At 48.5% G+C, this 18,251-nt stretch overlaps 1 protein-coding gene across 1 annotated transcript in view; it reads right to left on the bottom strand.

Annotated features, from left to right (window-relative positions):
* Positions 1 to 1,218: 1,218 nt before the first annotated feature.
* The window catches only part of RAB40C (RAB40C, member RAS oncogene family), a 37,998-nt gene continuing 20,965 nt past the window's right edge, over positions 1,219 to 18,251 (bottom strand). Inside the window, exons 3-7 of the mRNA XM_005150666.3 lie at positions 17,912 to 17,972; positions 15,430 to 15,490; positions 5,577 to 5,654; positions 4,965 to 5,187; positions 1,219 to 2,291 (exon numbers count right to left, since the gene is read on the bottom strand). Of these exons, the coding sequence (XP_005150723.2) occupies positions 2,011 to 2,291; positions 4,965 to 5,187; positions 5,577 to 5,654; positions 15,430 to 15,490; positions 17,912 to 17,972 (704 nt within the window). The 3' untranslated portion in view covers positions 1,219 to 2,010. The remainder of the gene's footprint in view (positions 2,292 to 4,964; positions 5,188 to 5,576; positions 5,655 to 15,429; positions 15,491 to 17,911; positions 17,973 to 18,251) is intronic.

Below are 18,251 nucleotides of genomic sequence, written 5' to 3'. Positions count from 1 at the left end.
GCTCATTTGAGCTGGGCAATAAAGCATGGTAGAGACGAGCCAAGAGGCCTGACCCCTCTATTGTATGTTGTTCTACAGAGCAGGGAGGGGGAAGGCTCCCTCACCTCCAGGTTGCCTGGGGAAGGAGACATTCTCCATGGAGGGATGTGCCCCTGGCTGCTGCCTGAAGAGAGCGGGTCCATCGGCCGTGCAGGAGCCGCCACGGCTTCATTCTGCCCATGCAATGCAACAAGCTGCTCTGGGGGTGGAGAAGAGCCAGGCCAGGCCTTGAGGAGTTGCTAACAGCAGGAGGGAGATGGCAGCACTGCACTAGCCAGGCTCCTTGCTGAGGAGCAAAAGGAAAATCAGTTCACTTCCTACCATGCTACTCATAATCTACACGTCTTGGCTGCCCACAAAGATCTGTTGAGGATCGCTTAGTCCCACTGCCAAGCTTTTGCAATAAGGGCTAGGCATTGTTTGCAAGGCTCCAGGTGAGTTTCCAGCCCAGGTCAGCCATGGGATGAAGCCAGGGATGCACACTGCACTTGCTTGACAGATCTCCCACAGCACGTGCACACCACAAGCCACAGAGCACAATCCAGAACAAAGCAGTTTGCTTTCCCAGTTCCCTGGGGCTACCAAGTAACTCTGCCATGATGGGACCTGGGGGTTCACTGGTCTCCCCCACACAAAGCTTTCAGCTTTTCTCAGTCCCTGCTCCTTCATGCTCCAGTGGGAAAAGCTGCTTCTGTCCTTTCCCCACTTTCATCCAGGAGGAGCCACAGCAATGCTACCAGAGGCAGAGCATCTTTGGAAAAGCAAAGCAAGAAGCAGCCAGGATTGAGGGGCTGGTGCACGGGGGTGAGGCGGATAGAGGACTTTGGAAGTTGTGGCCAAGGTTTTGCAGCAATAAGGGACAAAATTCAGTGGTTTTCCTCTGCTCTGGGCACGATACTTCCAGCCTCTGCTCCTCAGCCCCCATCATCCATGTGTCAGAAGGTGCAAAGCAAGCACAGCATCAGTCTGACCTCAGAGCGGCTGAAAACAAGCCGAGATCCCGGCCCTTTCGCTCTGCCCCTCAAGCCATTCACATCCCATCCTGCCTTTGGAAACTTTAGGGACTGATGGGAATAAAGCAGCTTGGGGCAGGTTATACACAAATTGTTCTTCCCTTCTGTATACATAGTATTTAAGCCCCCTCCCTCCCCCCCGCCCTCCCCAGCACAAGCCCAGGTGGTGATTTAAAGCCTCTTAAAGCATTTAGGTATTTTTGTTTGGAAATCCTGCACTTTTCCCCTTTTGCTGACACTGGGAAAGTTAACCCAGTGCTCGTATGTACATGGCTGCATAAAATTCTCCCTGACTGCTTCTTAAAAAAAACCTTAAAAAACAAGTTATATATATATATGTATAATATTTACATAAATAAACGAAGGAGGCAAGTGGACTGCTCCCTCCCCTTCTCATTGGCCAACTCTTGCCTTGTCTTCCTTCTGTTTTTTGGCAACAGCAGGTTAACATCCTGGTGAAAACTGTCATTAGTCCTCTGTCCCTGTTTTTCTCTTTTGTTGTCCCTACATTGAATGAGCACTGTTGCACCAGCAACTCTTCAGGTGTCCAAGAGTTAAAGTTGCAGCACAGACTCTCCTTGCCTACTCCCTTAAGCCTCTCAATCTTCCATTAAATCCATTTCTCCGTTGAGCCTGGATGAGCTTTTTTTCCCCTTCCCCCCTCCCCAAGCCAGCAGCTGCTGAATTTTCCACACCAGGCTGAGAGGCAAAGCCCAAAAGCATTCTTGGAGGGTCACTTGGCAGATCCTCTCCCTGCCAGTGCTGTGAGATCCAGCCGGCACCACGCTTCCTATGCGAAGCAAAAACCGTGAGCACATTCCTAACCCTGGTGTGTGCCATCGGGAAAGCAAGCGTGGCCCATCCAGAGGGATCGAGTGGCAAAGGGGTCAGTGTGCAAAGAGCTGTACATTAGAGAGTGGGTGCGGACATGGCAGAAGCTCACGGGGTGTCCATCCTGCTAGGAGATCTTGCAGTTGTTGCGTGAGCAGTTCTGTGGGGGGCTCTGTGGCGGGCGGATGGATTTGGATCTCTTCAAGCTGTTCCCTTTACTGCTGCTCCCACCACCGCTGCTGGCCAAGGAGTAGGACCGGCCGTGCATCATCACTGCATTCATCCCATTGGCCATCGAGAAGGACTTCAAGTGACTCTTGATGGTGACGGGCAAGGGAAGCTTGTCGATGAGGTGGACTGGGGTGCAGGAGACAATGGCTCGGCAACACAGGTCCTGTAAGCTGAACACTGGTAGAAGGAAAGACCAAATAGTCAAGGGACAAGAGATTTCAAGGACTGCCTCCTTCCCACAGCTATTCCTTATGCTGCACAGTTCTTGCTCCTTTGGGGGCAGACAATAATAACAATTGAGCTTGCTAAATAAAAGCCTGTAACAGGGAGCAGACTGCTTGAACAAAAACAGGAAAACCAAGCTAAGCTCTGCTGTTTGAGACATTTTGCAAGACACCAGCTTTGGTGTCAACACTGGGCTTAGACACTGCCACCCTTCTTCCCTACACAGTACCTGGGCAACCAGAGTCCTGCTCACACTTACAGAATCCCAGAATGGTTTGGGTTGGAAGGAACCTTGAAGATCATCCAGCTCCACCCCCGTGCCACAGGCAAGGACACCTTCCACTAGATCAGGTTGCTCCAAGCCCCATCCAACCTGACCTTGAACAAGTCAGGTCAGCCTGGCTCCAGAGCAGAGCTGCTCCAGCCCTTGCAGCATCTCCATGGCCTCCTCTGGACTCTCTCTAACAGCTCCACATCCCTCTTGTGCTGTTGCCCCAGAGCTGGATCAGGACTGCAGGGGGAGTCTCCCCAGAGCACAGCAGAGGTGACAATCCCCTCCCTCTCGTGCTGCTCACACTCTGGGGATGCAGCCCAGCACATGGAGGGGTTCTGGGCTTAAGCACTCACTGAAGCGAGATCATGGGAAGCTGCTCATTCACCAGCACCCCCACATCCTTCGCCTCAGGGCTGTTCCATCCAGTCTCCTGCAGCCTGTGTTTGTGCTGGGGGCTGCCCCAAGCCAGGGACAGGACCTTGCATTTGGCCTTGTAGAACTTCATGAGGCTTACATTGGCCCACCTCTCAAGCCTGTTCAGGTCCCTCTGGATGGCATCCCACCAGGCATTTGGCTTCTCAAGCTGTCATTTGGCAACCAAAAAAGACATATCCAGGGAAGCAGACAACAGGTTCAGCAAATCCCAGTATAGGACAGTCTCATTTTGGACCTGCTCGAGGAGCAGCAGCCACAGAGCCTGGAGCCCGCTCTCTACAGAGCGCCTACAGCAACAGAGATCCCACCGGGCCAGAAGAGGATTCTGCCCTTTCAGGCATTTTAGCGTCCTCGTAACTCGGCGTACATCACGTGAGCCTGCTTTGGGAAGTCAGCTTGAAGGGGATATCTTAGCAAGCGGCCACACGAGGGCTCGCTTCCACCTCCAGCCTGCAGTTAAACCCACACGGCCAGCCCCAGGCAGGCAGCCCCCAGTCATTCAATCCCAGACTGGTTTGGGTTGCAAGGGACCTTAAAGCTCATCCAGTTCCAACCCCTGCCACAGGCAGGGACATCTTCCACCAGACCAGGTTGCTCCAAGCCCCATCCAACCTGGCCTTGAACACTGCCAGGGATGGGGCAGCCACAGCTTCTCTGGGCACCCTGTGCCAGCGCCTCAGCACCCTCACAGGGAAGAACTTCTGCCTAAGAGCTCATCTCAGTCTCCCCTCTGTCAGGTTAAAGCTATTCCCCCTTGTCCTGTCCCTACAGGCCCTTGTCCAAAGCCCCTCTCCAAGTTTCTTGGAGCCCCTTCAGGCACTGGAGCTGCTCTAAGGTCTCCCCTTAAGGAGCCTTCTCTTGTCCAGGCTGAACAAGCCCAGCTCTCTCAGCCTGGCTCCAGAGCAGAGCTGCTCCAGCCATCAGAGCATCTTTGTAGTAGCAGCTACTCAAATCACCTGCCTAAGCAGAACTCAACAATGTTCATTATTCCATTACATTTGCAGGTTTTCTATAACAAGGGAGCCCACTCCCAACCAAGCCGCCTCTGCCCCCCGCAGGCAGCAGTTGCAAGTCCTGCCTCAGGAAGTGATTCAGGAGAGGTCTGTGAATGCAATGCAGTTCCTGCTCACCATCCCTTATCGACCTGTACAAGGTGGCATGGCAGCCAGGTCAAGGGCAGGGGCCTAGGCAGAAGGGTTGATGATTGGGGCTGGCAATCAGGATTGTCCCTCCCTTGTGAGCACGAGCTGAGGATCCATATGAAGGCAGGTCACCCCAGAGTGCAGGTCACCCCAGGAGTGGGGCACACTGCTACCTCCAGCCAGGAATGTGGGACCCAAGACTATTTTGCTCCAAAACCAGCAGGCTGAGGGGTACCATGAACTCTACTCATAGTCTGCTACACTGCAGTACATGTGCCTGGATATATGGAATGCCCCAGCACACTGCTGTGTGCCAACAGAAGGGATGTGATTCAGTCCCCCTCAGCTCCCTGGGCTCACTTTGCTTCTCCTTCCCTCCAAAACAGGAGACACAGGTTCAGGCAAGGGTGGGGACAGAGGTACTTATGCTTCAATTCACCCCACACAGCCATTTGATTGAAGTACTTTCAAGCTGGGAGTTTAATTACACTCAGCCTCACCCAGAATAAATGGAGAGGTGCAGGGTGCCCTGGAGCAATTCAGATCCCAGACATGTTCAGCTACCCTCTGGAGCTGCCCATCCCTCACCACTGCTTGCCGGGTTCCTGCACCAGTACAGGCAGCTTCTTGTGGCTCAGCCTCAACTTGTTTGACCAGAGGCATTTCTCCATGTCAGGTGCTTTCACAGATCCCACAGTTTCTAATAACACACCTCCCACCAAAGCAAACAGCTCTCCTGGCTTCCCCACATGGAGCATCTTCCTCACTACTGACCTCTGTTGGGTCTCCAGATCTTCTCCATGCCATGGCGCATGAGGACGATTCGGGACAGCTCTGTGAAGGACTCTATAACGTTGAAATTGCACAGGGGGCTGACCTCAAAAAACGTCATGCAGTTCTTCTCTGCATAGGCCCGGGCCTGCTCCGTGGGCACTTGTCTCTTGAAGGCAAGGTGCAGCCTGTTTCCCACCAGGATCCGAGGGACACCTGGGGCATGCTTTAAAAGAGGAAAGAAGTGGAGAAATCATGGCTTGTCCTTGGTAAGGGAGGCCTACACCCAGTAGAGCTCTAATAGCAGTGAAGGGCAAAGAAACAAGAGCTGCCCTGCGACCGGGAGGAACTCCCATGATGAGGAAGACTAATTTATCCCCCCCCAGGCCATTTTAGAGGGAACCTTCCCATCTCACTTGACCATTCCCAAGCCCTTTCCTACTGCTCTATTACACAGAGGTGGAAGGTTATCCTCTTGGTTTGCTTATTATCGAGCAGCCATCCTTCCCTCTCCATAGCAGCCATGCTTGTCCCCACATCAGAGGTGGCACCTCAGGTGATACCTCCCCAGATGTTTGCTGTAGACCACCGCACATGTTCTTCAATGCAACTTACCTCATCTATTTCCTTTATCCATCGATCTATCCCATCAAAGGACCAGCGATTAGTGATGTCATAAACCAAGAGAATGCCCTGGTGGAAGAAAACCAGGAGCAATCAGGAAGCTTCATAGCAGACAAAATGAAAGGGACATCACCTCCATATGCAGAAACCAGAAGGCTGAGGGACAGAACATTGCTCCAGCTGCACTATTTGTGTGGTTGTTAGGCCAAAAAACCGAGACAAGAGGTCTGTACTAACACTGTCCTGAGCTATTAGGGAAGGTTTTACTACTGTTTTGGCTTGAACATAGAATCATAGAATCATATCCCCCAAATCATTCTGAAAGCAGCAGTCTCTGTGAAGGAGGAGGAACTGCCTTGGTGACTATGTATCTGGAGGAGCAAATCAACACCCTTCTCCTGTCACAAATCTAATACAAACTCACAGAGGCAGAAACCAGTCTTTTTCTTTCGCTCTTACGCATTCAGTGGTGGGATGGCAGTGCAACATGATGAAGCTAATGAAGCACACCCATCTTCAGCAGGTTTTTCCTCTCCAGAACCTGTCTCCTTCTGTCATCCCTTTGCTATCACTGCCACGCTGGCAGAGAACGAAGGTAGGACAGCAATGGTGGGACATCCCAGAGGGTCAGAGCAAAGGTCTCACTGTAGGACCTTCCCCCGTGCCCTTTCTTCTGCAGCACCCTCAGGCCCACAGTGATTTTTCCTGAACACCACCCACATCCACAACTTACTTCCCTTACACTCTCGAGGTGCAGCACAATGAGTTGGAAGGATAGGGAAGCAGGAGAGGGAAGTCTGTGCTTGTGATGACATGGAGCACCACTTTGGAGAATCTCCACCTCCACCCTGAGCCTGGCTAGTAGGACTCAGGACCACAACCACACTGCTGGCCACCACACAGGTCCACAGCAATTCCTACCAAATAAGCTTTCCTTGAACCAAAGTACTTCTGAGGACAGACACAAGGAAAGTAGGCTGTGCATAGCCCTGCAGGCACACAATCCAGCACATCAGGAGGTGCCTCTCAGGACCAGCTGGGCACATACAGCATTTAGAGAGTTGTCTCAAGCAGCAGCCTCCGAGCAGCTCTCCCATTATTTTTCTGACTTGTTGTCAGTCCCTTCTTTGCAATCAAGAACATTTCAAGTGACAACAGGCGCTTCAAGGTTACTCTGCGGAAGATGCCCTGAAATGGGAACTATAGAGGAACAGATGATCTTGCACTGCGAGAGGCAGCAGTGTGGCTGGGAATAAGCACAGGATGAAACCCAGCAGCAGTGAGACTAAGCTAAGGGCAAACCAAACCAGCCCAAGCTGGACTCCAGGATAACAGATCATTTAGCAGCAAGCTCAACAGAACCAGCCTTCTCTGAATCAGGGGTATCCTCCAGGAACAGCCATCCCTATGGCAAGTCCCCAGAGCAAGCAAAAGAGACACTAATCTGGCAAAGGAAAGTCTCAGCTGGCAGCCTCGTTCTCCCTAGGAGATGCCTAGATATACCCAGCTTCTGTCCTGCTACATGGCAGAGACATGTCTGTCAAGCACCCTGCAAACAGTGGAATTGCTCCTTTATTCATTGAAATGGAAGATCCACTACACAGATGGGAATCACAAACTACCCAGTCTGCCTGCCAATGCTGCTGCCAAAGCCAGTGATGACCTGGGGGAAGCCTGTATAGAACCAGGCATGTAGTATACCTCAGGTTTATGAAAAAATAATCATCAGCATGAGATTTGGAGCACACAAGAATAATACTTACTAGGACATATGAGCCACAAAGGCACTTGAACCCTCATAATAAAGCAATGTCTCGAGCTAGCACTTGAAATTGCTCCCCACGACTGGAAAAGCAGCCTTTCCCTGAACACACCGGGTGTGCCTGGACATTGTTTGCCTTTCTCACAGCTCTTTCACAACAAGCAGCTCTCACAAAGCCTGCCCAGTGTTACTGTTCTGAAAAGTCTGGGTCAGAACAATTCTGATTCTGGGGTTTTATCCATCCAGGACAGCTGCTCTCCAGGCAGAGCTTGCTTCTGTCCTTGCTGGCTCTCCCAGCACCTCTGCATCTGCACTTGTACCATGTGCACAAAGGCTCAAATGTACAAAAAAAGGGGAAAGGGAGAGGGTACAAAAGGCAAGCCACATGTGGTGGTCTGGCTTTCATCTCTGAAGAGCCAGCACTTCAAAGTTTGGCTTTGAGGTTGTTCTGAGCACCCTGACAGTGAGTTCTCATAACTGCAGTAGTATCTGTGTGGGCAGAGCAGATGCATCACAGAATCCCGAGGGTTGGAAGGGACCTCGAAAGATCATCTAGGCCAACTCTCCTGCAAGAGCAGGGTAACCTAGAGTACATCACACAGGAACTTGTCCAGGCAGGTCTTGAATATCTCCAACGTAGGAGATTCCACAACCTCCCTGGGCAACCTCTTCCAGTGCTCTGTCACTCTTACAGTAAAGAAGTTCTTCCTGATGTTAACATGGAACCTCCTATGCTCCAGTTTACACCCATTGTCCCTTGTCCTACCACTGGATATCACTGAAAAAAGCCTAGCTCCATCATCCTGACACCCACCCTTTACATATCTGTAAACACTGATGAGGTCACCTCTCAGTCTCCTCTCCTCCAAGCTAAAGAGACTTGTGTTCCACTTGTGTTCCAACCTTAAGAGATTAAGGTGTTCCACTCCCTTAATCATTTGCATTTTCAGGTTCCTCTAAGAAAAGCCTGGAGCTTGTGCCTGGAGTCCAGAATTTTTTTGTTCTGTCGCTTCCAGTACAGTCAAAACGCTGCCTTCTCAAAAAGCATGGGAGGTTGGGTTTGTTTTGGAGAAGAGAATCAGCTTCTCCTAAGCTTAGATAGGAAAAAATAAGAAGTAGTGATTTTTCAGAATTAAAACACTCCACAGACAAAGAACCCAATCACAAAATACCCACTACCAGGATACAGCCCATTTTAGGAGGGGAAAAAGGAAAAAAGAGAGACTCTGAGCTCTCTTTCAATTGTAGTATGTATTTTGACTTCCAGGTTCCAAGGCTGCACATATGAATGAGAGTCAGGAAATAACAAAGCAAAAGCTGTGGTGACCCCCTTCCAAGATAAATGGCCAGCAAGTGAAATAAAGTCTACTTATCTCAGTTCTGGATTGACAAGTTCCTTTAGTCAAGAGAAACAGACCCAAGGCCTAGGTTATGAAGACTGCTTCTGAGAGAAATGTGCTCTAGGAGGAGAGCTTTTAAGCTTGCTGGCAGCTGCTGCCTGGATCTTCTTTAAATAGGAAGAAGGATAAAACATCAGCAAAAACCCGGCCCAAGGTTCTCAGAATGAGGGTGCAAGATCAAGACCATGACTTGAGGAACTCACTGTCTGCCACCCTACCCTTACCCACAGTCCCATGCATGCACATTTAGGGTCAAGATTGTCAAGGAAAGCTTCTCAAAGGTCAAAAGATTCCATGGCCAAGTTGTCTAATGCCTTGCTGCTGTCCCCATCCTCCCCACCATGGGTATTAGACCAGCTTTACTGTAAACTCCCCAGAGGACAGAGGAGGCTGTCTTAAAAACAGCTCCTGGTAATGCCAGATAACCTCATACATCCTCCAACTAGTGCTGGCATGCTCCAGACATCATGTTTCCAGAGCACACATCCCAGATATACTGTCATGACCATTTTCTCCCCCAGAGAGAACAGCACAGATGTGCACATAGAGAGGGAGTTGGCTCCATTGCTGCAGACAGCTCCAAGTAAGATCTCTTGGGTTTTTTTCAGGTTTTGCGAAGTCTCCTTTGGAATAATGTGCACAGAATTTTAATTTCCTGAGCTAGACAAATTAACAGGTTCCCATTTGCAGCCAAAATTATTCTTTCAGTGCCTAGATGGCTGTCAACACCTTATCTCTATACCTCTCAATTCAGAGTTTCACAAAGCACCTTTGTAAGCATTACATACCCTGGGTTTCACCAGCAGGAAGTGAGAAGCTGCACACTCAGATCAAGGGTATTGTGGACTCCTCACCAACCCTCCAACAGCCTTTCTTCTTTATCTCCTCAACCTGCCTATAGGCCTCTGTAGGAGGTAGACTGACTAGACTTGTCCCCAGGCCTCTTTCAGGTCTTTTCACAATTGGATTTTCAAACTTCATTTCCAAACTACTGGGATCAGCATGGCCCCAAGCACACCAGCAACAGGAATTCCCACATGTGTATTAAGTGTAGTGAACAAGAAACATGAAGAGATTACAGAATCATGGAATGGGTAGAGTTGGAAGGGACCTTAAAGCTCATCTAGTTCCAACCCTGTGCCAGGGGCAGGTGTGCCTTCCACTAGACCAGGTTGCTCCAAGCCCCATCCAACCTGGGCTTGAACACTGCCAGGGATGGGGCAGCCACAGCTTCTCTGGGCACCCTGTGCCAGTACCTCAGCACCCTCACAGGGAAGAGCTTCTGCCTAACGTCCAATCATTATGGCAAGACCGAGTTTGAGGAGATTCATTTTGATAGTGGCAGCCAGTGTCATTGTATCCAGCAGCACACATGGATGTTTATTCTGCCAAAACCCACACTTGCTTTCAGCAGGAGCTTACAAAGATCTGCCTACACAATCAAGGTGTGTGTGTAGGAAGCATCAGCTCTATCTGCTTGGTGCAGGTTTAGACCAGGCTTACAAGCACAAAACTTTTAAAGGTGAGGGATAAGCAGCATGCTCACCCATCAGTGCAAAATAGGCTTCTCCAAAAAGCTTCTTAGATGCTTTAGGAGCTGGATATCCAGCAGCTTGCACAAGCACACAAGAACACTGCTGGGAGCAAGCAAGGACTCACACAACTGCCACAGACCTGAGTTCAATGATGGCAGATGACAGGATGGCCAGGAAATTGTCACTCACTGGTATTCTCCTCTGATGAAAAAAAGCTGTTGCTGAAGAAGCCTGTCAGACCTCTCTCAGACTGGGTTTCTCTGACCCACAGGGCGAGATAAACCACAAACAAGATCCAGCACTGACAGCAACCAGAACACTGTCTCTCATGCCTGCTCTTTCAGACCAATGCTTGGTCAGGGCTTTCCAGCTGGCACCTCAGGCCTTGGCTCATGGGCATCCTGCTGCCAACCCATATCCCAGTGGGCTATAACACATTGGAGTGGGGGGTTATTTATCACTGAGCTTTTGATAACCATTCTGGCATGCAGGGAAGGCTCCTCCAACAGCTGGACAACCTGAGGCAGGTAAGGTATCAACCACTAAAGCCTTAAAGTAGAGCAGAGCCTACATCTCAAGAGTCTGCTGAACTGCCAGAAAAGCCACCACCTTCCTGGACACTAAAAGCCCTGAGCAGGACAAACAACAGCTACTCACATCACCTGCCTAAGCAGAACTCAACAATAGTCATTATTCCTGCAGCTTAGCTCTAAGATAGACATGTATTTCAATGATTCCTGTAGATCATCTGAATCTATTCACAAAGGACCTTCACACTATCTGGGCTAGACACATTTACAGAAACTGTTTAAATCACTGGCACATGAGGACATCAGGAATGATTCTAGCATTGTTTCTTCCTTGCTGGATCAGAAAGTACCACCACATCTCTTACTCCCCTCTGTGATGATTTGGAATAGCTTGTATTTGCTCACAGCAACCAAAAGAGACACAGCTGCACCAACAGTTGAGATCAGCAGCCAGCTCTGCTGTTGGTGTGATAGAGACCTTAAAGCCAAGGAGAAGAAGCCAAAGAGCAGAAGTTCAAGAGCAAACAAAAAGATTCCTGAAGCACCTTCAAGCATCACTAAATACCCTACACCATACCCTGCACTGTGACAATGAATATAAAAATCCTTCCACATCACAGCAAACTCCAGACTCCTTCAGTTTACTCTGCAGGTGGCAACACTACTGGGTTTCCATCTTCACTCTCCCTGACCCTGCCATCACCACAACATGTCCTGCACTCTACCACCCCCACCAGTGCCTAGAGGCCCAGTGCTCTGCTATCCCAGACACAACTGCTCCTCTTTTGCCCGAAAGTGAGACCCCAAAGCAATGGGATGAGGACCTGCTGGCCCAGGAGACCCTAAGAAGAAAGGGATCGTGAAAGCAACTGTAATAAGAAAGCAGCAACTCAAACCCCAGGGAAGCAAGAAGAGAAAAGGAGGATGGTCCCAGGCACTCCAGTATACCACAAGCCTCCACCTTTGAGCCAAAGAGCTCATCATATCCCTGATGTGATCAGATCAGCCAGGCAGGGCAAGGAGGAAAGGCAGGACACATATGTGATGCCCTCACAGCAAAACCTGAGCCAAACACAGCTGAAAAAAGGGGCCGATCCTCACCTGAAGCCAGCTAAGCCAGGGCAGTGAAGCTGTTTAACTTTGGTTGTTTTCAAGAGGAAGGTGTTTCTGCTGAACATGAAAGCCACATGTAGCCAGGCACGTGGTGCGGAGTCTACACTGGGGAAGGCATTGAGGTGCTCTAGAAGAGTCTGTTCACTGGGGAGGGATGAGCCTGAAGTCCAGATTGAGCAATGCATGAGGCTGCACTGGGGGTAAAGGAGAATCCCCAAGAAAGTCTGCTCACTGCCTGGTGACTCTTTTTCCATGTCCCAGCCTCACCTGGGTTTACTTAAGAAGGTTCAATTTTTATCATTAAAGTTGAGAAACAGTATGTGTGCAAGTCAAGTGTGCTTCCCTTACTTGAAGGTACTTTTCCTACCAAGTATTTTCTTAAGCATTGACTACTCTGAGAGAACCACCCTGCTCTCAACCACCCCTGTAAGGGCTCCAGGATGCCGAGGCCTCCTCCTCTCACAGCTAATCTGCCAAACTCCTCTTTGGAAACACTTTCTTCAAGCTCCCCTTGTGCTCCTTAAGTTCAGAGTCTCCATCCTCTACTCAGTGAGAACCTGCTGCTAATTTCAGTGTGAAGGTGCTCATGGCCAACTGATACCAAGCCATTCTTGTACAAATACCTGCACATTAAACAGAGCTTTTCCCACCCTGGCACCTCTCTTCTCTGCAATATTCATACTTCCTGAGGTTTTGGGTTGTTAGGTTAAAAAAAAAAATAAAAAATAGCCACTTCTCTTGCCTCCAACTGGATTTGCATCAGGTTTCTTACAGCAGAAGTCTTGACGCCTGATGACACCAAGACAGCAGACAGGAAGGCAGACAGCTGAAGTGAAGAAGTGAGCAAGCAGCATTAAATACATCTTGAAGAAATAAGAGAACTAGGGAGCATTTTATCTCCTTTCCCCTGACACCACACTGGGTTAAGTTGTCTTTATGGTAATGCTGCGCCAAAAGAAGTGAGCTACTGCATACTGAAAATAACTGGAGGTGTTGGAGTCCATTACTGCAGTCACAAAGGCATTTGATATGCAAAACAGTCTTCTTGCTTTGCTTAACCATGGAGAGTTTAAACTACGACACTGTCCTTATCCACTGAAAGATGTGGTGAGTTACTGAAGAGACGGTATCTGCGTTCCTGCTAACGGAGTAGTATTGCTGTATCACCACATGGGAGCCAGTCACTTGGTGCTGAAACATTTTACCAACCCACCTGAAAAAGACAGTACAAGGACCCTGGTCATTAGCCTGGCAAGAGGCTTTGGATGCCAGAGAAGGAGTCTTCATCAGGGACTGTAGCAACAGGATAAGGGGTGATGGGCTCAAACTTGAACAGAGAAATTTCAGGTTAAATGTAAGGCAGAAGCTCTTCCCTGTGAAGGTGCTGAGGCGCTGGCACAGGGTGCCCAGAGAAGCTGTGGCTGCCCCATCCCTGGCAGTGTTCAAGGCCAGGCTGGACGGGGCTTGGAGCAACCTGATCTGGTGGAAGGTGTCCCTGCCTGTGGCAGGGGGTTAGAAATGGATGATCTTAATGTCCTTTCCAACCTTAACTATTCTAAGAAGCACTCACTTTTCACTGTGCTAATTTCACGCATACTTTCAGAGGACAGTGGAGATGTTTAACTTAGGAACTCCCCCTCCTCCTGCCTGCTGTTTATGGCTATTTTGTTGGTTTTAAAGGCAAAGGTTGACTATTTCTGAAAAATTCATGATTAAGGCATCATAGTGGTGCTTTGGAAAAGGCATCTGTTAAACAAGCAGAATGCAGGCTTTGAGGGAAAGGTATAGGCTACACCTAACTGTGCAAGCAAGCTCCATCCTCCAGCGTTCAGTTGTAAAGTATTCCTGTTACAGGTCCCTCTGCCTGTGTGAGAAAGGTTATTGAGAACATCTCTCAGATCCCTTGGGAAGCAGGCAAGATGGACCAGGCAAGGTTTGCAAATGTTCATAGAGTCAAACACTGGTTTGGGCTGGAAGGGACCTTAAAGCTCATTCAGTGCCAACCCACTGCCACAGGCAGGGACACCTTCCACTAGACCAGGTTGCTTCAAGTCCCATTCAACCTGGCCTTGAACGCTGCTCTCCAATGATAAGAGCTCTCAAATGATATTCCTGGACACAGCAGTTGGGAAGCCAGTTTGATCTGGGCATCTGATACAGAAGACTGACAAAAGCTTCGTGGTCATCAGAATAACCCACTGACCAATCCCGTTCATTGCTCACTGAGAAGGGAAGGGACACAGTCTCAAGCCACACCTTATACTAGGATTGGAGCTCTAGATTTTTCTGAAATGTAGTAAAGGCAGAGGGAAGCTTAAACTCACACAAGGGAAAGAGCATGCAAATGGGAGGTCCCATACACTCCCACTGCAGAAGGAACACTCCAACACTCCTGGTCCTGCACCTCTGCAAGCACCAGGAAACTGGCCTCTACTTCAAAAGAGCAGCCTCAAGGCACCCACACCACCAGAGATGTGCACAAACAAGAACAATGGATACACTGGTGGAGATATCAACAGCCCATCCCAGGTGAAGCGCTCTCATGTTTATGGCACAAGGGAATTTGCACAAAGCCTTAAGAGAGCAGGATGCATTTTGTCAGTTAGCAAAGCAAAGGTCCACAGCTACAAAGAGCAAAAAGCCAAGAGCAATAGCAACAAGAGCTTGAATAGGTATGGCAAAGTTTCCAAAAGGCTGGGAATCCACTAGGACACTGTCAGTCAGCAGGCTGTTATATAGCTTCTGACTCTTCGTGGCTGAGAGCAGGAATTTGCTCCAAAGTTTTCACATTTGGACACAAAAGGGAAAATACAATAGTTCATTTAACTTACGGAGACTTTGTCCTGGAGGGATCCCTACTAAGAGGATGACATTAAACTGTAAGAAAGCACTATTACCTAACAGCAGATTTTCAGAGGACCATGAGATTCTGCTGTTCAGAATCTAGATGCTATTCTGGAGCAGGGCCCAAAGGAGAAACTCAACATATAAAGCTCTCTCTCATGCTTTAAGGCACATACTTCACAATGCAATTGAGCTGCTCTAGTTTCAAGCCTGCACCAAACACGCCAGTAGGAGCCACTCTATTTTTGGAACTGACTTGAAGGCAACACAGGCTGGAAGAATTCCACTGGGAAAGCCAGTGTCATGTTTAAACTAATTTGACAAACCTCAGAAAGCAAGAGCTCCCGTATTAAAGCTAAGGCAGATCTAGAGCTCCAATTGCCTTGTCCTCTATAACCTCATCTCCTCAGCTCCTCTCTAGAAACTAACACTGAATAGAGTCTGTAACAACCCTTTCCTGTAGGAGTATAGGGAAGTAATTTCCTCTCCTCTCTCCCACTATTTCATAGAGAATTCCAGGCAGCAAGATGACATGCAGTGTCCCTTGGCATTTAGAGATCCCATTCTTTTGATGCTTGACATGTTCTTCAGATCTCTTCCCTACGGCATGAAAGATTTTTACAGCCTAAAGAAAAAGCAAGTGCACAGAGCAGCACTTACCTGGGCTCCTCTAGAGTAAGATCTGAAAATGGTGCAAAATCTTCCTTGCCCTGATGTGTCCCTGCAGCAAAGAAAAATTACAGTTATGAAATCTGGAGAGTCGAATCCCAAACTGCACACCTCATGTTGGACCTGAACAAAAAGAAACAAAAAACTCAGTGTTGATCTTGACAAATCTGTAGAACACACATGGTACCCAAACTGCTCTGCATGGTGCTTTAGGGGAAGAACCAGTGGGCTCATCACCACCTTTGGTTATTGTCAGACACACTCCAGAGGTCCTCTATACCATGGAGGACCTCTATACCAGAGGTCCTTTATACCATGGAGAAGGTATAAACCAAAACAACTGAGTTTCAGCACTACCTTTTAATATATGAGGATACAAGTCATTCTGATCCCTTGGGCAAAGGGTTTTCTCTATTTCCCTACAGCCCATAGGAGTTTAAAGTCAGAGTGAGACTGTAGGCCTCTCCTAGCTGTGATGAACAGCTAACCTAGTATAAAATTAACATAACTGCTCTAGACAGGAGAAATTAATAGAATCCAAGACTGGCTTGGGTTGGAAGGAACCTTAAAGCTCATTCAGTTCCAACCCCCTACCACAGGCAGGGACACCTTCCACTAGACCAGGTTGCTCCAAGCCCCATCCAACCTGGCCTTGAACACTGCCAGGGATGGGGCAGCCACAGCTTCTCCGGGCACCCTGTGCCAGCGCCTCAGCACCCTCACAGGGAAGAACTGCTGCTTAAGAGCTCATCTCAGTCTCCCCTCTGTCAGGTTAAAGTGGGGGTTTTCCTGTTTAAATTGTCTTGCAGTATCTAGTTCACTTATTTTTTGAAGCATGTGATAACAAAAAATTAAAGGAAGTATATCTGTAGCCAGTTCTCCAACAGATCTGGTCACTCACACCCTGCAGAGCTCTGGAAAAGGACTAGGGAACAACACTTCCAGCCCACTGTGACTGTAAAGGGCTATTCAGTTACTATCCTTTGTCCTGACCGCAGGTCTTGACAGGGTAAATAAGTCTGATTACAACACCACCACCTCCCAGTGCCTGTAGGAACATCTGGACAGTAAGCCAGGGCCCAGCACACCAATTTAACCTCTGTATACTGAAATGTATCAGGGTAATCCAAGACACATGATGTTTGTCATATCTATTCACCGGACAGGAATAGATATAAAAAAAAAACCCCACTAATGGCCACCAAAAAGCCTAATGAATCCCTCAGCTCCAAATCTACATCAGCTATATGAAAAAGGCCCCGATACCAAGTTCAAGGCAGTCATTCTTTCAGATCTAAAGCTTTCAGAGATCATATTATTGGTTCTAGGTAAGCACAGACTGGGAGGTTGATACATCTTCTTCTTCCTGACAATCAAGTGTTGGGTTGCACAAGGAAAGTAATGATGAAAGATTATATTAACAGTATAAAAAGAAGGTTTCAAGAGGGAAGCAGTAACCACACACTTGGGGCTGAAATGTTAAAAAAAGTTATGTTCAGTGATCTTACAAGAGAGAGAAAAAGAATCTAATTGACACACATAAACATATAAGCTAGAAGAGATAAATTAGCTGTTTCTGTTCTTTTGTAAGAAAAATGAGGCCATTCAGCTTCAGAGAGCAGGGATATAATTAAACCATAATACGATACCCAGCCTCACCTCTCTCAGCTGAGGCTGAGACCATGGTGTTCATTCCTACTGAACGATTCACACAGATCACTAGTATTCCTGTTACTTGATACAAATATTGGTAAAAGGACTATTTAACTTCACAGTTTAGGGCCTGTGTCATTCCCTAGCAGGCCAGGTGAAACCCACAATAGGGCAGGCTGCCCATCCTTTTCCAGCCCCAGGATTGCTGTGTCAGCTTCTCAGCAGGTTAAACCTCAGAGAGTGCTCTGCCAGAAAGACTCCAGCTCCCCCTCCGGTGCCCACAGATAAGGCAGGGGTGTTACCTCTCCTGTGCAGCACCCTCCCACTTCCATCCCAGTGTCAGGTCACTCTGGTAAATCCTGCTCTCCAGGGCTTTGCCATGCTCTGACATGAACTGTGAGGTCTAGTCACTGCTCTTTAGTTTAATACTGAAGTCACTGAGAAACATTCAGGTGTGGAGAAACTAGGGGTTTCACCTGTTGTTTTTCATCCTTCTCTTGTCTATAATTCTTTATCCTAGGATATCAAGAGAGTCCAGCATTGCTTCTGAAACAGCACCATTCCCTTAATGATTGAGAGCTGTATGGAAACATGTTGGAGAAAGACTGAAATTGGACTATCCCGAAGAAAAGCATGAAGTTTGTGGTCCTCTTGTTAATGGAAGGAGGTCTTGTTTGCTCATGTAACTCGCTGGTGGGAGCAGCTAGCAAGCCTCACTGCACACCTGGGGATGTTCTGAGCTCTCTGCATCTCAGTTCAGCATCCCATAGCAGCACCATAGCCTCTGCCTTTGCAGCCAAAGCAGCTCAGAAACACTCACCAGAGTTCCAGCTTGACCCTTCTGCCGTCCAACAAGATAGTAGTGGTCTTGTAGTCAATTCCTGAAAGGAAACCAATGAAAAGCTGAGCAAACACTGAGTAGGTCCTCAGAGATGGAAAAGAGATCTGCTCTGACCATTCAGATCTATCATTCCATGTTTAAAGTGATGTTTTCTCCCCCTTTCTCTATTGCGTGTTTGGGAAGGGCTACAGACACTTGACAGAAATAGAGCTCTGCTTCAAGACGAAGACTGCTCTTCTGGAGCTCTATCCCTCCTCCCTAAAAATACAGTTAAACCTTAGATTACTTCTTACTTCTCCATTGTTGGATAAAATCTCTC

Source organism: Melopsittacus undulatus, chromosome 8, assembly GCF_012275295.1.
Source record: "Melopsittacus undulatus isolate bMelUnd1 chromosome 8, bMelUnd1.mat.Z, whole genome shotgun sequence".
NCBI classification, from domain to species: domain Eukaryota; kingdom Metazoa; phylum Chordata; class Aves; order Psittaciformes; family Psittaculidae; genus Melopsittacus; species Melopsittacus undulatus.
The sequence above is the reverse complement of the archived record's forward strand: the minus strand, read 5'-3'. Positions and strand labels throughout refer to the sequence as shown.